General features: G+C 38.5%; 1 protein-coding gene across 2 annotated transcripts; it reads left to right on the top strand.

Annotated features, from left to right (window-relative positions):
• Positions 1 to 1,529: 1,529 nt before the first annotated feature.
• On the top strand, positions 1,530 to 20,598 carry il21r.1 (interleukin 21 receptor, tandem duplicate 1). 2 transcript variants are annotated; one of them, XR_012396561.1, is made up of 9 exons: positions 1,542 to 1,684; positions 2,545 to 2,668; positions 3,560 to 3,668; positions 3,784 to 3,980; positions 6,526 to 6,671; positions 6,766 to 7,022; positions 11,237 to 11,327; positions 18,142 to 19,424; positions 19,612 to 20,598. XR_012396561.1 is itself a non-coding variant. In NM_001113510.2 (8 exons), exons 2-8 carry the CDS (start codon positions 2,566 to 2,568, stop codon positions 18,808 to 18,810), a joined length of 1,572 nt encoding a protein of 523 aa, NP_001106982.2. In that variant the 5' UTR covers positions 1,530 to 1,684; positions 2,545 to 2,565; the 3' UTR covers positions 18,811 to 19,363. The 2 variants fall into 2 exon arrangements, 1 of the variants encoding a protein (NP_001106982.2); NM_001113510.2 differs by lacking the exon at positions 19,612 to 20,598 and having other exon boundaries at positions 1,530 to 1,684; positions 18,142 to 19,363.
• Positions 20,599 to 24,741: the final 4,143 nt, after the last annotated feature.

Here is a 24,741-nt window from a genome sequence, read left to right as displayed (position 1 = left end):
ACCCCTAACCCTACCGGTCACACTGACGTCACTCACTCCATTGAGTGCATTGTGTCTGACATTGCATCGCTGAGTGATGCAATCTCAGCCTGCATCATAAAGGCTGCATCCAGATAATATTGTCCGAAACTGCATACTTCCATACTATACAGTAAGCTAAAATCAGTATGCAAGCCGAGTAGTATGTCCGAATTCATAGAATTCGAAAATCAGTATGCGAGAAGTATCCGGATGACTTATAACTTCCAGCGAGATTCTGAAGTGCGCATTCCATGCACGCTGCTCTATCCTATGATGCCCCGCAAGCCAATTTATGAATGGAAGTGAAGCAGTGCAAATGACGCAGGTAGGTCACATGACCATGACAAAATGGCAGGTGTAGTACGTCCGACTTCCATTCGTACTTTTCACATTCATACTTTATAGAACATACTTTTCTAACGGCTGAGTAGTAAGTTTAAATTCAAATGCAGTACCTAATGAGTAGTAGGCGGTTTCGGACGCAGCCAACTGGTTCGCAAAGTGGGGGTCGGGACGCTCTGGAGGGTTGCGGGACATTGACCGGGTCGCTTGGTGATTTCCAAAAGTCAAACAGTTTTCTTAAACTATAAGAATCACTTTATTTTATCCATAACCCACAGAAGATAAAATAGTAGAAAAAAGCAACAACATGCAAATGAAAATCCGTCAGCCCTTAAATTACTTTTTTTCACAAGATTAGTGTGTTTACGTTAGATTAACAACTCAGCAATAGCGTCAGCTGCAGCAAATTGATATTATAGCACCAGGGTAAACTCTCTGACACCTTTATGGCAGTCAAATACATTAAATATTAATACAGACCACAACTGAACATTGAGGATGATCTCTGATTATAGCAGTCTCCAAAATTAAACCAAGAATAGACTTGTTTCTGTTGTCAATATGCTAATGTTTTGTAGTTCCTATTGTTGTATGTGCAACGCTTGCATATTTATAACCACCTAAGAGGATTTTGGGGGTCACAAGTCACTAACATTGTTATTTTAGGGGTCGTGGGCTGAAAAGTTCGGGAACCCCTTCTGTAGACAATCAAAAAATATAACATTGCTTAAGGGGGCTAATAATATTGACCAAAAATGGTTCAAAAATTAAAGCATCTTTCATTCTAGCCAAATAAAACACAACTCTTTCTCCAGAAGAAAGAATATAATGGGAAATACTGTGAAATTGTCTTCCGCTGTTAAACATAATTTAGGAAATATATGAAAAAGAAAGGGAAAATCACAGGAGGGCTAATATTTTTGTAATAGTTTGTTTATTTCAGCATTATAAAATCACAAACATCATCACTGACTTTATTTATAGTTTCAATTTCATGCCAGGTCATCATTTCTATGTTACAGTAATCTGAAATGTGAACATCTTGACGCTGCATTTTTCTTTTATCAAGCCCCCGAAGAGTCACGTCTACACAACAGGAAAGTCCTTAGTTGGTCTCATGGAGGCGGAGCCTAGTATGCGCCTGCTTTACCACAACCACATCCACTCAGTCTTTCTTCACAAGCTCTCTGACTGTGCGTGTAGATGGGCAGATTGACACAGTGTAAATGTCACCATGCTATGCACAACTGCTATTTGATTATAAACTGGATCATTTTGGATATTCATTCTTGTAAATTGGTTCAATGGGAATATTATTAAGGTAAGATTTAAGACTTCTCTGTTTATTTTAAAAGATACTTTAAGCTAAAATAATCAAAAATGTATGCGTATGTATGAATGTACAGATGCTGGTACTGTTTTTGTCCAGAGCAGTTTCAGTTTGTCTTCATTAACGCTTCAGTTGAACCACAATTTAAAGGCATATTTTGTAGTCGTTTTTGATTATTCATTACTTTTTTAAGGTATTTCAGCGCTGTTGCTTTTTTTTTTTTTTTTTAATGAAAGGGTCCCAACGATTTTGTCCACATCTGTATATTTATATTAGTTTAGGCTGTATATGTAGCTTGCATATGTATTATTATTTAATGGTGACACTGTGGCTCAGTGGTTAGGACTGTCGCATAACAGCAAGAAGTTCGCTGGTCAGTTGGCATTTCTGTGTGGAGTTTGAATGTTCTCCCTGTTCATGTGGATTTCCTCCGGGTGCTCCGCTTTACCCACAATCCAAAGACATGCGTTAGGTGAATAAATAAACTAAATTGTCCGTAGTGTATGTGTTTGCATGAGTGTGTATGGGTGTTTCCCAGTGATGGGTTGCAGCTGGAAAGTCATCCGCTGTGTAAAACATATGATTGATGAGTTGGCGGTTCATTCCACTGTGGCAACCCCAGATGAATAAAGGGACTAAGCTCAAGGAAAATGAGTAAATTAATTATTATTATTTTTTGGGGGTATTTATGTTGTTTTTGAGTTAAGTTGATGTATTAAATTACTCATAATATAGAATTAAATTTAATTTGAAAATATTATTTAGACTTATTAATTTATACATGATAAAACCCGACACACTTATTTGAACCAAACCAATGCTTTAAAATTACGTGTTTACTTTCCTTGCAGTGTGCATGTGGCCTCTGTACAATGCATTTGAGCAGGGCTGACCACAGTTTCTTTCCCTCTTCCTCCATGATGGCTTCATGGCGAGCCACATTCTTGCTTGTTGTTTGTGGACTTCTACAGTGCTGTAAGTCTACATCTATTGCAGCACATTTGGTTTCTAAAAAATCAAAGCATAATCCTAATAACCTCTAATAATAATCACATATACAGTTTGTCAGAATTATTAGCCCCCTTTGAATTTGTTTTTCTTTTTTACATATTTCTCAAATGATTTTTAACAGAGTAAGGAAATTTTCACAGCATGTCTGATAATATTTTTTTCTTCTGGAGAAAGTCTTATTTGTTTTATTTCAGCTAGAATAAAAGCAGTTTTTAATTTTTTTAAACACCATTTTAAGGACAAAATTATTAGCCCCTTTAAGCTATATATTTTTTGATTGTCTACAGAACAAACCATCTTCACACAATAACTTGCCTAATTACCCTAACCTGCCCAGGTAACATAATTAACCTAGTTAAGCCTTTAAATGTCACTTTAAGCTGTATAGAAGTGTCTTGAAAATGTCTAGTCATATATTATTTACTGTCATCATGGTAAAGATAAAATAAATCAGTTATTAGAGATGAGTTATTAAAACTATTATGATTAGAAATGTGTTGAAAAAATCTTCTCTCCGTTAAACAGAAATTGAGAAAAAATAAATAAACGGGGCTAATAATTCTGACTTCAACTAAACACTGTAAAAAAAAGAAGAGTAGACTCAACTTAAAATTTGACGGTAGACATTTTCAGGACATTTTTGAATCATTTTTGAGTCAACTTAAAAAAAAAGCTCTGCTGCAAGTTGCCTTACAATTTTGAGTTGAGTCAACTTTTTCTTTCAAGCATTTCCAAACAAGCTCCTCTCTAAATAAAATCAACAACATACGTGAGCTTTGACCTATACAGGTGCCGCATTGAGAAGAAACGCTTCTGTTTCTCTGTAGCTCGACTGACCACATTTCCTCTTTGCAGATGATGCTGCATGCAGTGTGAACTGCACCACAGACTTCATCTCAGCGCTCAACTGCTCTGCTTCTGACTTGACAGGAACAGCTTCATGTGATGTTGTGGCCAGTTGCAGGTACACAAATCTAGAACATCCGCTTCTTACTTTGAGTGTTGCACACTGTGTGAATCTTGTTGCTGAAACCTTTGTGTAGATTGCATGTATTGATCGATGTATGCGCATCTTGCAGGGATGAGTTTTCAACTGTCAATGGAAGCTGCAGCATCAGATCACCACAGTCCTGGTGCACTATGGAGCCCTATGAACTGGAGTCGATCATGTCTTTCGATACCAACTGCTTCATCACTGTAACACAAATGGACAAAGAAGGCGATATGGAGATCCCAACTCAGAGATACTCTAAAAATATCGTTTTATACAAATCTAGTACGTTCCTTACTCTACTTTAACGCCACACATTTTGAGACGAAATGGTAGAATAGTTTGCTGCAAAATATGCTTTTCTTGCATTTTTTGGTAGTCCAAATATCTAGAAATGCATAATCTAGACCAGGGGTGCCCAAACCTCTTCTTATGAAATGCCAAAAACCAAATTTGAATTGATTTGAATCCTTTTAAATATACCAAACTGTATTACATTTGGTGATTTGAAATTACACAAGTTGCCATGGGTAATTTCCTAATTTATTTATTTTATAGATATAAAAATAACTCATTGATTTATATAAACTAATATACTATATATATATTTTTAATTATAAAATTAAGTTAGTACAGTAAAACAAAACAATCTAATTTATAACAGAAGGCAGTTATACTAGTCAAGCTGCATTGGCCTGTATCTGATGAGTGTCAGTATTTATATTTTTTTAAAATCTGGTTATGTTACAGCATTTCATTTCAGTTAGCTTTTTTTGTAGCTCAACAAAAACAAACAAATGTAAATGTTACATTAAATTAGAAACGATAATCGCTGTAAAATACCTTAGCCATGCCCATCATTCTCACTCTCTTCTCAGATAGGAGTAGGGGCAAAATCAAAAGTTAAAATGGGCTAACTTTGGCCTGCAGGCCCTAGTTTAGGCATCTCTGATCTAGACATGTAAAATGCTCTGTTTTTAGAAATATTAGGTTTCTCTTTAAAAAAAAAAAAAAAAAAAAGCTAAATAATCTGTCAATGGGCAAGTAATAGCATATTATTCTAATCCAAAACTAAGATTTTACTTTTTGTACACTGAAAAGAAAAGCTGGGTTCAACACAACTGATTTGTGTTAGGTCAACACAAAGGAATTAAGTTAACTTATTTTCAACAATTTACATACAAATTTAAGTGGATTAAACATAAAACAATTCAATTTTCATATAAACAGTTTTTTTTTTTTTTTCATAAAAACTCAACAAGTGTGTTCCTTCAACTCATTGTAATTTGAGTGTAAGGAAAAGCACACAACTTCAAAATTCTATAAAATGCTTCTTGATTTAACATTTTTTGAAAGTCGGACTATAAACAGTCCAGCAGGCACACAAATCTTTATAAAATGCTAATAATAGGTTAGATTTAGGATATGATATCAGGTGACCAAAATTCAATGTCTAGCCAGCGTCCAAGGACTACATTATTTTGACGTCCATTAACGTTGTGAATTGACGTTGATATTTGGTTGATTTTTAGGTTGTGTTGGACAGTAACCAAAATGCAATGTCAAGCCAACATCTTAAACCAACATCATATCGACGTCAAATACCGACATTTATTTGTCAGGTATGGCAACCAAAATCAAATGTCTGATGGACCTCATAGTGATCCACACGACAAAAGCTGTAACATCATTAGGCATTTGGTTGACTTTTAGGTTTGTTGTTGGACATTGACGTTGGCCTAATGTTGAGTTCTGATGTCAACCCGATTTACATTTCCAAACAAAATTCAAAATCCCTATGACATTGGGGTATAACGTCAACATGACGTCATGTTAATGTCCTGTGCCTGCTGGGCAGAGAAAAATTGTTTAGTGCCTTAAAGTTATTTACAAGTTACTACTCCTGATTTGTGTGTTATATCTAAACAATGTTAATCCCTTTTAAAAGGGTATGTCCCAGAGTATTTTTTTTTCTGCAAGCTACTATGAGGTACATTTTAAGACCCTAAATGAAAATCTACTCACACTCAAGTGGTTTCAAACATTTAAGAGATTCTTTTTTTTCAGTTGAACACGAAAGAATATATTTTAAAGAATGTTAGACATCTGTAATCACAGCAGGAAAAGCAAAAGCTATGGAAGTCAATAGTTACAGGTTTTTAACATTCTTCAAAATTACTTTTGGTTTAGCAGGGAAAAAAACAAGCAGGTCTGTGACAAGTGACTAATATCAGTATTTTCAGTTTTGTGTGAACAATCCCTGTAAGCTACAATGATGAACTTTTATGGCTAAATAGCGCTTTTATCAAGCTGTTGTTGTCCAAATGATCCAAATCTAGCAATTTATTTATTTTTGTTTGTTTTAGAGATATTAGACATAATTTAGAGAAAGTCAGACATCATTAGTGACAAATCTTATATATTAATCTTATATCATTTTAAATGATTAATAATTTGGCTTTTAAGGATGTGTAAGACCTGATGATCATATTTTCCCTTACGATATGAAAATGAGCATCTTGAGGTTCAGTTGACGAAGAATATCTTGAGTAACAAGATCAAAAAATGTACTTCACTGATTTGTAAAGGAAACAGTGCAGGATCTTATATATGTGTATACTATGTATGTATGTATGTATGTATGTATGTATGTATGTATGTATGTATGTATGTATGTATGTATGTATGTATGTATGTATGTATGTAATCTAGCATCAAAACCTTTCTTAGGTCAAAGTTTCATTGCTATTTCAGATTTCTTCAGGTCTCATTTACTTAATGCATGTTTGATGGCATCCACTAACAGTGCTTTTCTTTTAATTTTTTACAGCTAAACCAAAGCAACCATTCAACCTCACAATTAGGAACATTGACGGTGGTTTTAACCTCACTTGGGATGTGGCTTATACAGATAACGTTCTGTACGAAAAGTTGATCTACAGAGTAAGAGTACTATCTAAAAGCTCCCCAGAGAAGGTAGATCATATTTTTTTTAAATGCAGTTAACACTTTTTTTTCCAATGTATCCAAAACATCCAATGCTTATTTGTATTTTTTTATTCCCCGAAAGGAGAACATTTACACCCTGCAGCAGAACCAGCAATCAATGGTGATCCTCAGTGAAAAACTGCAACCAGGACTGCAACATGTTGCAGATGTTCAGGTTGCTGTGAATCCAGAGTGGTTCCCCTCTATGTGGAGCGAATGGAGTGACAGTGTTGAATGGGGGGTCGAATCTCCACAGTCTCCAGAACAGTACTATTTCGTTCTGTTGGCGATTCCTATTGCGATTATTTTGGCGCTGCTGCTTGTGTTCAGTGGGAAACTGTGAGTGCCATTTGACTTTATTTCATTTCATTGATATGACATTCTTAAAGGGTTAGTTCACACAAAAATGACATTTCTGACATCACATACTGAACCGAAGCTTGAGATGCTTGTATAACATTATAATCAGGTCTGACATGTTCTGTGCTGCTGCCATTACAAAAAAGTAAATGTAATCTAGCATGATGGTTTTCATAATTTATCTATTTTCTTTCGAGATCTCAGATATTTTAATTACACAGAATAATACCTGAATAGCTCACAAATAAAATACAAAATGCAAATTAAAAGGGATCTTATACATTATTTAAAGGGATAGTTCACCCAAAAATGAAAATTCTGAACTGTTTTAAATCTCAAGGTTGCTTGTATGGCAATGTATTCAATTAAATTTATCTTCATTTAAATAGTGCTCTTACAGTGTAGATTATGTCAAAGCAGCTTCATTTCATTTGCTTTTCGGCTTAGTCCTTTTATTAATCAGGAGTCGCCACAGCAGAATGAACCGCCAACTTATCCAGCCCGTTTTTACACAGCGGATACCCTTCCAGCCACAACCCATCTCTGGGAAAGTCAAAGTAACTTAACATAGTAATTGAAACTATGTCAGTCCAGTTATACAACGTAAAGTATACAATTCAATGTAATAAAATACAATGTAATCATCAAACACATCTTCATTTGTTGCTGCCATAAAAAAGAAAGAGGGAAAAACAAGAAAAACTTAAATACTCTTGAGCATTCGTTTGGGGTCGAATTAGCTTAACATATGGATAGTATATATTATTTAAAAGGATAGTTCACCTAATGATCAAAATTAAGAACTGAACTGAACCTCAAGATGGTTGTATGACAATGTAATCATCAAACAAATCTACATTTGCTTCCACCATAAAAAAAGAAAAACCCAAATACTCTTGAGATTGTATCATTTAATATGATGATTTTCACTATCTATGATTTTTCTTTAGTGACTCTAGTGACTTTAGTGACGTTTTAAGTACACAGAATAATGCCAAATAAAAAGTGAAAAATGTTTGAGGTGAAATAGCTTGATAAAAGAAAGTTATATATTATTTAAAGAGATTTAAAACCCAAAACTATCAATTCGGTCATCATTTATTTAACTTTTACACTGTAAAAAAATATTAGTTGACTTGACTTTAAAGAACTGAGTAAACCCATTGACTTAAATCATTTAGTAGATGAACTGTGCGGAATTAAATAAATTAAGTTAAGTGAACGTAACACAACAGACTTGACTCATTCATGCAAAATCAACTTGTCACCTTTAAGGCAATGGATTTACTCCCTTTTCTGAAGTAATCGCTTTTTACTTGTCATTAAAATTCATTCACTATTTTCTCTCCCTGACCCTTTATGAGTTTCTTTATTCTGTTGAACACACACACAAAAAAAGGTGTTTTAAAGAAAGCTGAAAACCTGACTTCCATATTTGTTATTTCCACTATAGACGTTGATGGTTACAGGTTTTCAGCTTTCTTCAAAATATAATTTTTGTGTGTGTTGAACAGAATAAAGAAACACATAACGGTTCAGGGAGAGAAAATAGTGAATTACTGTAAATTTTTGGATATCTTAAATACTTTTGCCGCTTGCAAAATGTTAGTACAAGACATGTTACGTCTCGCTTTGTAAGCCTTTTGTTCAAACTTGCACAAAAGTCATTATTTGTGGGATATGCAGAAGTGAAGCAAACTTTAACCTTTCTCATTATGACCGTTTCTTCATTTCTGACTCACGCAAGTTTATCATCGGCAAGTCATATGTCTCTGATGTCTCTGAGGCCTATAATAACCTTTGGAAGTGATCAAGATCAGCTCATTCATTCTTAAAAAATCTGAAAGATAATGTGCTCAGAAGTTTGCCTGATATCCCACATGCCAGTGGCGGGCTTAATAAGGCGCCAAGCATGATCTTTTATGTTGATAGTGCTATTTTCCAGTAATTTGATATGACGACATTTACCGTATATGAATAGCTCTTTTCTCACCGCCCACGTACATGAAAACCACAACAGCAGAAACAGCGAGAGATGTTTTTGCAGATGGTCTATTTTCATGTAGGTCAAAAACTGGAGGAAGTCAGACTCTTGCAAGTGCATGAAGCATTTGGTTCTCTGTTTTGAGTAACAGTTACAATAACAACCTACTTGTGCAAAAAAAAATAACAAGTAAATAAATAAAAAATAAAATAAAATTATATATATATATATATATATATATATATATATATATATATATATATATATATATATATATATATATATATATATATATATATATACATACATACACACACACACACACACACACACACACACACACACACACACACACACACACACACACACACACACACATATAAATGCAGGGTTCCACACAAATTATGCTTGTTGTCCCAACACAAATCAATTAAGTTAACAAATTTAAGTGGATTGATCATAAAACAATTGAGTTGTCCCCAAAAAAATTTCAATAATTGTGTTGTTTCAGCTCATTTTAGATAAGTAGTTGGAACAAGCAGCAACAATATAAAAAATTTGTGTATATTTATAAAAATTCCCCAATAATTTGTAACTAAAATGAAGATTACACTGTAAAAAATGGTTCCACACAAATTGTGCCCCATCACAAATTAAGCCAATTTAAGCATTTTTACAAATTTAAGTGGATTGAACATACAACTCTTAAGTTGTCCCCCAAAAATATTCAGAATTGTGTTGTTTCAACTCATTTTAAATAAATAGTTTGAACAAGCAGCAAAAGTAATCTTTCAAGTGTACTGCAGTGTTTTACAAGAGAAACAAAAAGTTTGGTCTTTTTAATTGGGATACAAACCACAAATGTTTGCACAGCAATATTGTAGGAATAGACAAAAAAAACATTGTATTTTTATTAGATTAAGTAAAGATTATTTTACATATAGACATTTTGTAACTTTCCTGCCATAAATATATCAAAAACTTAATTTTTGACTATTAACATGCGTTGCTAAGAACTTAATTTGACCAATTTAAATACGATTTACTCAATATTTAAACAAAATTTTTAACCATCAGATTGCAGATTTTCATCATCATACGTCATGTAATGTTGATCTTAGTTAAGACGTAAATCAGTAGATGTTCATCTTTGGTTGGTTTTACGTCGCCAAACTACCTAACTTAAATACAATATTATTTTAATGTCATGATATGGCATCCATCCAATGTAAAAGTCTAACATCAGTAGACGTTTATCTTTGGTTAGTTTTATGTTGTGTAATTACTTAACTAAACTCCAACATCATTTTAACGTCATGATATGACATCCAGGCGACGCGTGGTGCAGTAGGTAGTGCTGTCGCCTCACAGCAAGAAGGTCGCTGGTTTAAGCCTTGGCTGGGTCAGTTGGCATTTCTGTGTGGAGTTTGCATGTTCTACCCGCAGTACAAAGACTTATGGTACAGGCGATTTGGGTAAGCTAAAATTGTCCGTAGTGTATGTGTGTAAATGAGAGTGTATGGGTGTTTCCCAGTGATGGGTTGCAGCTGGAAGGGTATCTGCTGCAAAAAAAACATATGCTGGATAAGTTGGCGGTTCATCACTCAAACACCATGGTGTGACGTCTATTCAGTGTAACATCAGGAGACATTGATCTTTGGTTAAATTTAGGTTGTGTCATATACTAAGAAAAATCCAGCATCATCTCAATGTCATAACATGATGTCCATCTTGATGTTGGAGTCTGACCAAAAAATGAAGTCAACCCAATTTTCATATAGGGACAACCCAAATTCAAAATTAGTCTGACGTGGGAGTCCAACGTCAATTTTACATCTGTGTGACATCTGGTGGCTGCTGGGTTGTATCTCAGCCAAGTATTGTCATATCCTAACAAAACCAAAACCTCCATTTTCAGATAATACATCAATCTCTATTTCAGGCTATAAAAAGTTTACCTTAATGTGTTGTATTTCACATTCTATTACTCTGCATTTCTTGGTGTTTTTTTGTGTTTTTGAAATATGTTGTAAACAATTTTTTATGTAATAATAATAATAATAATAATAATAATAATAATAATATATATATATATATATATATATATATATATATATATATATATATATATATATATATATATATATATATATATATATATATATATATATATAGTTGTATTATATACAAACAAATTTCCCTTTTGCAGAGGGGGCATCAAGAAGCTGACTTTTCAACACATCCCAAGCCCGCAAGAGTACTTCACACCCCTCTATCACACGTATCAAGGAGACTTTAAGGTATGTCTTATTTTCATTTTTCTTCTCTCAGTCATAAGCAGAAGTCTCTGTGAGTGCAATAAGGGGACTTTCACATCTGCAACTTGCTTCAGCTCGCTCATAAACGGGTAATGTGACATTTGTCGAATGAGTCAGTCTGTAGGGGCTTCAAAGGAACAGGAGGGCTCACTTAACATTTGCTTGAGAGCGCGTTTTAATGTGAAAACTGAAAGTGACAGTTTTCCCCTGCAATGGAAAGTACTATGTGTTCAAACTCAAACTCCGATAAGGTGGGTAGTTATAAATGGTTGTTTTTAACTAAAGGGGATTTTACTGAATATTCCACTATAGCGTAATGTGAAGCTGAAAATACTACCATGTGATTAGAGCTTGGCAAAACACAGATTTAAAAAAGGAGATGTTTATTTTTGTCCCTAGTAGCAACTAATGGATATTAATAGTCGCAATGTTTATGAGGAATTATCTGAAATCTAGGCACAGAAATGTGGCAGTGTTGTTTTCACGTTATCAGAAACCACCATTTGCTGATGAAATCCCGGCGTTTTCTTTTATCAGACTGTAAAGGTAGATTTATTCCAGAAGGGGGCAGTAACGTGCTTCATTGCACTGCTTTTTTTTTTTTTTTTTTGGGTGTGAATTCAACCCCTTTATTTTTTTTATTAACTTTATGCGTTAAATAGGGGATTTTTTTTGTTTGTTTGTTTTTAAATTACTGGTTATTAATGTTTAAATACATTTCAGTTTTTACCTTTTTCAGTGAAACTTTAAGTCCAGAAAAGGATTCAAAATTTTGTCAAAACATTTGTATGTGACTTCAGTGGTTCAACTGTAATCATACAGAGAACCCAAGAACACTTGTGCATCAAAAAAAAAAAAAAAAAAAAAATTTTGGCCAATGTCTTCAGCGTCAGGTTATGGGTGCATGTTTACTATGGGCTACAGCAATCCTTGCAGTTAGCACTGCTGACTGTAATGGCATAAAGTCAAATTACTCGTAGTAACTGCACACCCTGACCTGATATGAAAATTTGCTATATACCTAAATAGGGGATTTTTTTGTTTGTTTGTTTTTAAATGACTTGTTATTAATGAAATGAACATTTAAGTTTTTACCTTTTTAAGGTGAAACACTGCAGGCAAAAACAAGGTTTGGAATTTTTGAAGGTTTTGTTGTGAAGCTGTTGATGTTTTTTTTTCAATTTAAGTGATGAAAATATCCCATCCCACCACACACGCACACGTATTATAGATTTATTTATTAATTTATTAATTTGTCTTTGCCATAAAGCTACATTAGTAGCACTTACCTGCGCCAAACTTCACCATTTTATCCATATCTATATTTTGAAGGTTTTTATAGAAGAATTTCTTCATGGATTTTTGCCTGATTATATATATATATATATATATATATATATATATATATATATATATATATATATATATATATATATATATATATATATATATATATATATTTTTTTTTTTTTTTTTTTTTTTTCTGGCTGTTCACAGTATTTCTTTGAATTACAGAGCGATTAAAAGGATTTATAAAATCCCCCAGGTAAAAACATTTGAGTCTAAAATGTCAAAATAATGAAACTAGAATTAACATTGGACTTTATTTTAAACATTGTACTTTATGATTGCAAAATTCGCATGTTTAAACATAAAATATAACTATAACATAACTAGTAAATGTGTAATACAATAAAGAACTGGGCAAATATGATGATGAATATTTTGTTATTCTGTCGTTTTGTACCCTACTCGCCGGAGGTGTCTCGTTTCAATGGATTAGTTGACACAAAAATGAAATTTCTGCTATGGATTACTCACCCTCATGTCATTACAATCTACTAAGAATTTTGATTATCTTCAAAACATGAATCGAAATATTTTGGATGAAGACCTCTCTGATCCACCTTAGTCAACAACAGTCTGAGATGTTCAAAGTCCAGAAAAGGATCCAAAAACTTTGTCAAAACACTTACATGTGCCTTCAGTGGTTCAACTGTAATCAAACAAAGAACCCAAAAATAATTGTGCATCCAAAATCTGTAAAAATGGGCCATGTACTCAGCGTCAGGTTAGGGTGCATGTTTATTATGGGCTAAAGCAATCCTTGTGGTTAGCACTGCTGACTGTAATGGCAAGTCAAATTACTCATAGTAACTGCACACCCTGACCTGACATGGGAGGAAAGATATAGGCAAACAAAGATGTTTTCACAGCTATTTTGGGGCACAAAATTGTTCCTGGAGCTTCGTATGTTTACAGTTGAATCACTGAAGCTTTGACAATATTTTGATGAAGAATGAAAGAGCCTGGATTTCATATAAAATATCTTCATATAAAATAATGTGTTCTGAAGGTGAATGAATGTCTTGGGGGCTTGGAACGACACAATGTTTTTTTTTTTTTTTTTTTTTTTTTTTTTTTGGGCTGAACTAATCTTTGAAGTGTTCTCAGTTTTAGTTTTTATTGTGTGCTCACCAACACCTGCAAATTGTTGCTTTGCAATTCATCTTGATTTGTGTGTAATTGCATGTGAGCTGTTCATAAAAGTGAAAAGGGTTTCAGTGAATGATTTTTTTCTTCTTCTTTTAATTGAGACATTTAAAAGGCCAGGATGATTGTGATAAGGAGGGATGTTATTTTTTCTGTGTGTAAAGAAGTAATGATTTTAATCGCAGCAGTTCATCAGGTTCATTTAGTGGTTTAGAATGTCATACAGCTTAAAGATGTAAAGTCTGAGATCAGTGTGTGTGTTTTTTCTTTAACTCAGAAAGGATGCAATGCATTTAATTAGAAGTGTTAAGCCACTAGACACTGTTGTTCGATTTTTATCTCAAGCATAATCGAAACACAAAAAAAAAACCTTCTGTTGTTGAGGCCTTGTTTCCATCTGACATTCAGGTCAGATCAGATTGTTTTGATAGTGTGAACACTAAATGCCTTCAAAAGACCACTTACTCTTTGTTTACTGACGAATATGTGATTGTTAGAGAACATATTGTGAGAAAGTGGTTCAAAACGAGATATTCAAACAGTACCGAAAGACTTGGTTTAGAGTTAAAGTCATATTTCTCGTTGGCATTGTTTTCGTCTACTCGGCTTCCTCAAGTCATGTACGATAGCTTTGTTCATTTCTCTGATGTAGAGCATGAAGAAATAAGAGAAAAGGGTCTCAGTGAAATCTGAACACAAGTGGCTATAAGGTATGCATTTGACCTAATGTTAATTCTTAGGTGGAAACTGCAATGTGTCTTGACCGACCATGTCATTAGATCACTGAAAACGCATGTTAAAGTATTTAGTAATCATTTCTTCACACCCTTGTCACTTAAGCTGTTTCACAACCATGTTCCTGGAGGACCACCAGCTCTGCATATTTTCCTTGTCTCCTTAACCAAACACAACTGATTCAGATCATCAGCTCATTAGCAGACACTGAAAGACCTGAAATGGGTGTGACAGATGAAGGAGTTCTCCAGGAATGTGGTTGAGAACCACTGACCTAAGATAGCACGTCCTTATTTTGCAAAGTATGACACAATCCTAAATTAACACGTATGTTGATCCTGGAAGATCATTTTTGTTTGGAAATGTAATCCATATTTATTCCCTACCCCCAAACCCAACCATAACTATAAATTATTCCCAAAATCAGAGGGAATAACAATCATGTGCAACCGTTAGCCTAAACTTAACAAATACTGTAAACACATCCCTTAATTCTGATTGGCTGATTGAAATGTTGTTCCTGGATCAACATACAGTAGATGTTAATCTAGGAACATGTCACTCTTGGTGAAATCAGGTTGGCGACCTGAGATATTAGTTGCTTGCTTTTTCTTTCTTTAGTTTTTTAAAAAGAGGGAAAACCAAGATTGTTCACCACATCTGTTGTGCTCAGTGGTTTGGACTCTCAAACTGCAGTTTTATTGCAGCCTTAAAGTGCTCAAATAATCTCAGCAGAGGCTTAATGGTCTTATCTGGTGAAATGATCTGTCATTGTCTTTAAAAAATATAAATTGTTATTTTTAACTACAAAAGACTGCATCCCAGAGTGTGTGCCAGATAAGCTTTTTTTTTTGATAAAAAGAACATAAGTAAAATGACTGACCATTTCAGCTTTCGGCTTAATCAAGGGTTGCCACAGTGGAATGATCCGCCAACTATTCCAGCATATATTTTTACATAGCTTATGCCCTACCAGCCGCAACCCAGTACTGGGACGCACCCATACACACTCATTCACTCACACACACACACACACACACACACACACACACACACACACACACTAATTTTTGTTAACTCAATTCACTTACGGCGAGGCAGTAGGTAGTGCTGTTGCCTCACAGCAAGGTCACTGGGTCGCTGGTTTAAACCTTGGCTCAGTTGACGTTTCTGTGTGGAGTTTGCATGTTCTCCCTGCATTCGCGTGGGTTTCCTCTGGGTGCTCCAGTTTCCCCCACAGTCCAAAGACATGCGGTATAGGTGAATTGGGTAGGCTAAATTGTCCGTAGGGTATGAGTGTGTGTGTGAATGTGTGTGTGAATGTTTCCCAGATATGGGTTGCGACTGGAAAAAGTTGCTGGATAAGTTGGCGGTTCATTCTGCTGTGGCGACCCCGGATTAATAAAGGGACTAAGCCGACAAGAAAATGAATTCACTTACACCGCATGTCTTTGGACTGTGGGGGAAACCTGAGCACCGGTGGAAACCCACGCAAACACGGGGAGAACATGCACACTCCACACAGAAATGCCAAATGCGACTGAGCCACCTTGCCTCCACACTAACCATTTCAATAAGTAATAAAACAGTTTTCTGATTTCATTTGAATGTGAACTTATGTTTTAAAAGCTTAGTTCACCCAAAATTAAAACTTATTAATTATTCACCCTCATGTCGTTTCAAATCCCCGAGACCTTCATTCATCTTTGGAACTCAAAGTTAATTAAAAATATTTTAGATAAAATCTAAACTTTCTGACCCTTTGACAGCAATGATTTCGACTTGTTAGTCCAGAAAAATAACAAACAATATCCTCAAAACAGGCCATATGCCTGCTTCAGTGGTTTAATCTGAATATTACCAAGTTACAAGAATACTTTTGTGCACACATATAAGTAAAAAAAAACTCTCCTTAGTGTCAGTATAGGGTGCACTTTCATGTTGGTTACACTTGGTAACATTGCTGACATACACCTCGAATACCACTGTGCCTTGTTTTAAACAGAAGAAGTGCATACTGGACACATGAACGTGCACACTATACTATACTGTTCAATAAAGTCCTTTTAAAGCAAGTCATTTTATTTTGAAACGCCTCTCGGGCAGTATGCTCGAGGATTCTGTCTGAACGGGGAAACGTCAAATTCGCCAAAACTGTTAGCCAGGCGTACGATTACATTACATAATCAGAATCACCAATAAAATTAAACAACAACCATCTTATAAGTTTAATTTCTAAACGTTTGTAGCAAACAAATTCTGCATATTTACAGGTTGCCTAAGCTAATGCACATGCACACTAGAAATAAACGAGATCACGACACCAACCTCATTTATAACCGATCTACATATTATCATCCTCTGGATAATGTTTCACCTGATAGGGTATATGCCGAAGCATGCTAATGGGACTTTTAATTTGTCAGTAACGTGGGTTAAGCGCTTCTGGCGAACTGTATGCCAATGCAAAAACCGGCGCGTTTATGGTCTGTTTTCTTTAAAAATCAGCTATCTCCACTAGCTGAGTGATATCCGATATAAATTGGGTCTCAGATTGTTCAAGAAGCACTGCCTTAAATAACATTTTCCCCCGCCATGTGTGCTAGCCTGCCAATTCTGACTGGCGCGTGCGAGTAAATGGCTTTTTGTCTCGTTTTACGCTTGAGCAACTAAATGAATGCCAAAGTTTATTTAACTGAATGTATTGTAATGACATTACAACATCGATGCTGTAAAAGGAACCGTATAAAATGGAAAAAAGTTCACAATAACAGGTCACCGGAAGTTTATCAGTATGGGAAAAACACTAGCTCGGCATATACCCTATTGCGCTGGTCATCTTAAGTAATCCACAACTTGCTCTTGATGTGGAATCGCCTCCAGAAATGACTACGACTCTTCGTGTAAAAGTTTGTGGGCGTTTGAGTAGTTGCTTTCATGCAATGTGAGTTTGACAGAACGGACTGTACCTTGTGTTCATTTCATACAGATTACAAAACGATTGCAAAAAAACATTTAATTTAAAAGTACGCACTTTAAGCCTTATGTGGATATATTTCTTATGTCTGTGAAGCAAGTATTCGCTAAGATTGCAGTGTGTTTGTTGACCACCAAACTGTTGTAAAAGCACACATCTGGTCCAAGCTTCTACTCAGGAGAAACATCAGTCTATAGCGATCGATGATTGGCTCCTGTACTAGTAGGCGGGGCTTTATTTGCCATATTAACCGTTACACTTTTCCCCATTCAAAACTATACGAGTGACACGTCTTGTGTATTCTAGAGTCTTTGTCGTAGCTTAATAATATTCCAATTGAACCACTGTTTAAAATGTTGCCATCTGGAGAACTGTGAAGTTCTCAGATTTCATCTAAAATATCTTAATTTATGTTTCGAAGATTAACAAAGAGGATTTGAAATTACACGAGGGAGAGTAATTAATAACATAATATTCATTTTTGAGTGAACTATCTCTTCAATAGGTGGAAACATGGTTGGGTGTGCTGTTGATCTCTGCCATCTTACTCAAAGCGCCAAAACTAAGCCTCTGCTTGTGTTTCATTTGCAGAAATGGGTCGGACCAGTCCTGACCTTCAACAACTTTGATGTCCTGGAGAAAAGCACCCTGCTGCAGGTGCTTTGTGAGAAGCAGCAGAACCAGAGCCCTGAGGAGCCTGCTAACAACCAGAGCGGTGAAAGGGACTTCGGTCAGGAGGGTCAAAGCGCATCTAAACTCTACTTCCTGGAAAACAGCAGCCAGGAACACTCCGGCGGGCACATATCGATAGACACAGTCACGGTTTCTGATCAGGAGGGCATCATGGGAGACTGGTCAGGAAACAGCCGTAGACAGAGCCTCGATGGCTTCGTTAACGCCAATCAGAGAGCGCCTGAAATCGACCAACCTCTTCAACGGGCCGCCAGCGGGAGCTTACAGGGCTCAGACTTTGACTGGCATCTACAAGAGCACGATCTGGAGAACATGGAGCAGGTTTCGCTGGACTCTTACAGCTCTAATGAGCAGTCCGATGATGGTTACCCACAAATGGGGTTGGATCTGGACACCATAGACAGTGGGTTTCTGGAGTCGGAGTGTTCGAGCCCGTCAGCGTTTGATGGGAACGAGCAGATAGAGACTGCATCGCTTGATGGCGTGGAAGGCTCCCATTCAAATTACGTCAAACAGTGGGTGGCTTTCACAGCCGTTCAAGTCGAAGCCCACAGCTCTGGAAACTAGCTGCTCATGGAGTTTCTATTACTACATCGTGGAGGAAGCATCTACTAAAGATCACAGTTTGGAATAACTTTGCTCATGGTACTGCATGTGAGATGATTCTCCTTACACTGAACTGGCATAACCCTGCAAAATGGGCTTGTTTCAATTTGTTTGATTGCACATTAGGACAGCGTGTGCCTGCATCTCATTTGCATAATTTCAGTCCTATAGGCCTATAGTCAGAGGCTGTGCTACAAATAATCGCTATTTGTCTCTCTGTTGGTACATTTTTGTTGCTGTTGTTGTGCTTTTTACTTTGATTTTTCTGTAATATATTGTAATGGTTGATTCTGAATGACCTAAACATGAACTTTTGTGGCAACAGTAATGAACAGCATCGAAACTAACTCGTCAAATCCTCCCTTTACAAGTCTGTTTTGCACTTTAAAACGTTCTTTCACTTTCTCTTTCATTCACTTCTAATTGTTAAACTACATTCTATGATTTCTGTTCACACCTCAATGTAGGAGAAAATGAAATTAATATGATCAGAAATAAAATCACAACTGTAAAATAAGGTTTCAGTGTAAAAACTAATTACAGGTAAAAGGCAATTGTGGAGATATACTGTTGAAGTCAGAATTATTAGCCCCCTTTGATTTTTTTTTTTTCTTTTTTTTTAATATTTCACAAATGATGCTTAACAGAGCAAGGACATTTTCACAGTATGTCTGATAATATTTTTTCTTCTGGAGAAAGTCTTAGTTGTTTTATATCGACTAGAATAAAAGCAGTTTTTAATTTTTTAAACACCATTTTAAGGTCAAAATTATTAGCCCCTTTAAGCTAGATTTGTTTTTGATAGTCTACAGAACAAACCATCCTTATACAATAACTTGCCTTATTACCCTAACCTGCCTAGTTCACCTATTTAGGCCTTTAAATGTCACTTTAAGCTGTGTAGAAGTATCTTGAAAAATATCTAGTCAAATATTATTCACTGTCATCATGGCAAAGATAAAATAAATCAGCTATTAGAAATGAGTTATTAAAACTATTATGTTTAGAAATGTGTTGAAAATAAGTCTTCTCTCCGTTAAACAGAAATTGGGGCGAAAAATAAACGGGAAATAATTCAGACTTCAACTGTATATATAAATCAGGATGATAATACATGAGCCGACTTTTTGAGCAGTGTTGTTGTCCAGTGTTGAGGGAGTGATGCTGCTTGGCTACTTTTATAAAATTGCCAACAAACATTTTACATAAAAATTGGAAATGTAAGTTTGTTTATATTATTGTATCAATAGGATGTGAGGTCTAGTTACCTGCCTATATCACTCACTATCCTTGAACTTAATTCCTGATTTATACAGGGTCGCCACAGTGGAATGAACCACCAATTACTCCAGCATATGCTTTACATTTAATGGTGTTTAAAAAATTAATAACTGCTTTTGTTCTAGCCGGAAAAACAAAAAACAAAAAAATAAAAAACAAGACTTTCTCCAGAAAAAAAAAATATTATCTGACATACTGTGAAAATTTCCTTGCTTGGTTAAACATAATTTGGGAAATATTTAAAAAAGAAAAAAAGAATTCAAAGGGGGGCTAATAATTTTGACTTTAACTGTGTATATAAATACTTACCATATTTAACTGCAAACTACTTTTTTGCATTACGCTAAAGCTGCTTTATTCTCTTTAAAAAGTAGCACTCATACATAATGTTAATCCAGTGTTTTGTTTTTTCCAGGGTGTTGTGGTTATTTTATTTAATGAATAAACATTAATTCTGTTACAGTTTTTCCTCAGTCACTTTGGTCCATTTCTCAGATCAGAATTAAAATTCTCAAAAACTCCCTGTTCAATCTTCAGATCATCATTGTGTCACTTGTGCACATCAGTTTCTCATTATGAACAAGCAAATGCTTTTATAGATCCGTGGAAATGATTATAAGCAATTCTCTGCTGTTTCCTACATTATCAATTGCTTATGTCATGTTGATCAGAACGTATCATTTTGGTGTCTGTATTTGGTTTCTGAATAGTCTCACTCCCCACAACATTTAATCATTTGTTCATGGATTAAGTCTTTACAAGAAAAATGGCTGAACAAGTTGTCATAATATTTTGTCATGATGACTTTTTTTTTTTAATCTGTCTACAACTTTTTCTAATGAAGCTCTAAAAGGAGGTTGTCCTTTTACATTTATTTTGTTTGTTCTTTATACTGTGCAGTGCTGTTTTTGTCCTTTCTGTGTCACAATGACATGATCTGACAACTAATTACAGTACAAACAGCCCCCCCAAAAATTGCCATAGTTTACACCAGAACAGCCCTCCAGAGTGCACTGTTATTGACAACATGGCTTCTAAATAATTTGAGTCATGTCATTCTGATGCCAACGACTTAGATTCGGATTCTGAGCAGGAGACTGGCTTTTGTAGGTTTCAATTCTGTTCTGAGAAATGTGGCAAAGTTACTAAGAAGTACTGTAATACATTTTTTCTCTGCTAAAAGCAACATACATGCGTGACTAATAATAATTCCTCACATTTATATGGCACCTTTCTGGGCACTCAAAGCGCTTTACACACAATGGGGGGATCTCCTCATCCACCACCAGTGTGCAGCGTCCACATGGATGACGTGACGGCAGCCATTTTGCGCCAGACCGCACACCAGCTGATTGGTGGAGAGGAGACAGAGTGATGAAGCCAATTATGATATGGGGTGGGTTAGGAGGCCATGATGGACAGAGGCCAGTGACTATACAACAACACATGCATCATCTTTTTCACGTGATAAATTCGGGATCTTTTGCATTTTATTTTTATTAATACATTTCCCAGTATAGTTACTTTTGTTGCTGTAAAATATTAGTTAAAATATTAATTGGAGACAACAGTATAGGCCTACAGGTGTCACGATCCGGTAAAGGGAAAAAGGAGCAAGGACCCAAGCGCAGAGTGAAGTAGGATTTATTAATTAAAAAATAAAATAAAAGGCAAAATAAACAACCCCGAGGGGGAAAACACTTCTACAACAAACAATAAATCAAACAAACAAACTTGACTGGGCAGGCACGACAAGGCAGGACTGGACACAGCAAGACAGGTAAACATCGACAACATATGATGACGAACTCGCAAAGGACTGAAAACATGAGGGGGATTATAAAGCAAAAAGTAAATTGACACACAGGTGAACATGACAAACTAATAATGGGTTAACAAGGAGGGTGGGACTAGACAATAGACGGGAGAGCGCATGACACAGAGAGACAATACAAGCCATGCGCTCACATAACACAACACTGAAGCACACGACAAAAGCACGTGACCACAATGTAAACACCGAGCCACGTGCTTTGACAAAAGACGCAAGACACGAGCACGATGAATGAAAACTCACCGTGCGCTCACATATGCAGCATGCATGCTTCATCCCAGCGCCGACCAAAACCGAAACCAACCAGACTGAGACGCTGGGAATGAAACACCATGCTGCTGACAGACGAAAACACAAACACGAGTACAAGAGCGCACGCGTCTGAGGGACGCAGAGCGCACGCGGCCGCGTCAAGCAGGAGCGCGCACACTCTGCGTACACCCACGACGGCGCGCGCGCACACAGAGACAGAAACAGGACCAGACACGAGTAGTGTCAGAGATCCGCCACCAAAACAAGAATTTACAAGATCAGAGTGGCAGAACCCTGACACTACCCCCCCCCCAAAAGGGACGCCACCTGGCGTCCCTAAAGGGAACATCCAACAAGGTACAAGACAGACAAGAAACACCACAAGACAACAAAACAGGCAACATCAACAAACACAAGACAGGGAGGTGAACAGGCAAGACATGAAGGGGGGGAGGGAGGGGAGCCAAGTCAGACCCAACAAGACAAACAAGGGAGGGATGGGAGGGCAAAACCAGGGAGGATCAGGAGGGACAGTCCAGGACAGGTGCAATGGGTCAGGGACCCCGGCAGGGAACCAGGGTGGAGCCGGAGGATCAGTCCAGGGTGGCAGAGGCATGCTCCAAGGTGGAGCAGGAGGGACAACCCAAGGAGGATCGGCCTGGGATAGCAAGGCAGGAGGCCTGTAGGGAGCTGGCTGGGATGAAGGCCTGTGGGGAGCCGGCTGGTCTAGAGGCGACTTAACTAAAGCCGGCGGGGCTGAAGACCAGAGGGGAGCCGGCGGGGCTGAAGACCAGAGGGGAGCCGGCGGGGCTGAAGACCAGAGGGGAGCCGGCGGGGCTGAAGACCAGAGGGGAGCCGGAGGGGCTAGGAGCCGGGCTGGGACCGGCTGGGCAAGACGTCTGGGGTGCGCCGGCAGGGCAAGACGTCTGGTTGGGGCCGGCAGGGCAAGACGTCTGGTTGGGACCGGCAGGGCAAGACGTCTGGTTGGGACCGGCAGGGCAAGGAGCCGGGCTGGGGCCGGCAGGGCTAGACATCTGGTAGGTGCCGGCAGGGAAAGACGTCTGGTAGGTGCCGGCAGGGAAAGACGTCTGGTAGGTGCCGGCAGGGAAAGACATTTGGTAGGTGCCGGCAGGGCAAGGTGCCGGGCTGGAGCCGGCTGGGCAAGACGTCTGGGTGGTGCCGGCAGGGAAAGGAGCCGGGCTGGGGCCGGCAGGGCTTGACGTCTGGGTGGTGCCGGCAGGGAAAGGAGCTGGGCTGAAGCCGGCAGGGCAAGGAGCCGGGCTGGGGCCAGCTGGGCAAGACGTCTGGGGTGCGCCGGCAGGGCAAGACGTCTGGTTGGGGCCGGCAGGGAAAAGAGCCGGGCTGGGGCCGGCAGGGCAAGACGTCTGGTTGGGACCGGCAGGGCAAGGAGCCGGGCTGGGGCCGGCAGGGCTAGACGTCTGGTAGGTGCCGGCAGGGAAAGACGTCTGGTAGGTGCCGGCAGGGAAAGACGTCTGGTAGGTGCCGGCAGGGCAAGGTGCCGGGCTGGAGCCGGCTGGGCAAGACGTCTGGGTGGTGCCGGCAGGGCAAGGAGCCGGGCTGGGGCCGGCAGGGCAAGACGTCTGGGAGGCGCCGGCTGTGCAAGACGTCTGGTTGATGCCGGCAGGGCAAGAAGCCGGGCTGGTGCCGGCAGGGCTAGACGTCTGGTTGACGCCGGCAGGGCAAGACGTCTGGGTGGTGCCGGCAGGGCAAGGAGCCGGACTGGGACCGGCACTGAGCTGCGCTCTGGGGCTGGAGCCGACACTGGAGGGCGCTCTGGGGCTGGAGCCGACACTGGAGGGCGCTCTGGGGCTGGAGCCGACACTGGAGGGCGCTCTGGGGCTGGAGCCGACACTGGAGGGCGCTCTGGGGCTGGAGCCGACACTGGAGGGCGCTCTGGGGCTGGAGCCGACACTGGAGGGCGCTCTGGGGCTGGAGCCGACACTGGAGGGCGCTCTGGGGCTGGAGCCGACACTGGAGGGCGCTCTGGGGCTGGAGCCGACACTGGAGGGCGCTCTGGGGCTGGAGCCGACACTGGAGGGCGCTCTGGGGCTGGAGCCGACACTGGAGGGCGCTCTGGGGCTGGAGCCGACACTGGAGGGCGCTCTGGGGCTGGAGCCGACACTGGAGGGCGCTCTGGGGCTGGAGCCGACACTGCAGCAGAGGTCTTCCTCTTTAACCTCCGCTTTTGAGTGCGGGTCAGCCCTTGCGGGCTGGACATGTGTTGGGAGGTGGCGCTGGTGTAAGGGATCCTCTTCTCTTGAAGGATCACTCTCTCCTTTAGCTGCAGAGCAGAGGGCAACAGAGAGCTGGGATTGGGATGTTCGCCATAAGCAGCCTGATGAACCAAATGCTCCACAAACTGATGGTAAGATAGCCCTCCCAATTTCAGCATCTGCTGGATATTGAGGGGCTTGTCGAGGGCATAGTTAAGGAGGTTCACCAGGGCTTGATCATTAAACCCCAGCCCCTCTGCTGCCACACAAAATCTAGCCGCAAAACTTTCC

This window comes from Danio rerio, chromosome 3 (genome assembly GCF_049306965.1).
Source record: "Danio rerio strain Tuebingen ecotype United States chromosome 3, GRCz12tu, whole genome shotgun sequence".
Lineage (NCBI taxonomy): Eukaryota > Metazoa > Chordata > Actinopteri > Cypriniformes > Danionidae > Danio > Danio rerio.
The sequence above is the reverse complement of the archived record's forward strand: the minus strand, read 5'-3'. Positions and strand labels throughout refer to the sequence as shown.

What these genes read in the sequence shown, in the direction of transcription:
- il21r.1 (NM_001113510.2), top strand. Translation starts at nt 2,566, where the DNA reads ATGCATTTGAGCAGGGCTGACCACAGTTTCTTTCCCTCTTCCTCCATG. An exon ending in TATCGTTTTATACAAATCTA is followed by an intron (nt 3,981 to 6,525) that starts GTACGTTCCTTA and finishes AATTTTTTACAG; the next exon opens with CTAAACCAAAGCAACCATTC. An exon ending in CGTATCAAGGAGACTTTAAG is followed by an intron (nt 11,328 to 18,141) that starts GTATGTCTTATT and finishes TTTCATTTGCAG; the next exon opens with AAATGGGTCGGACCAGTCCT.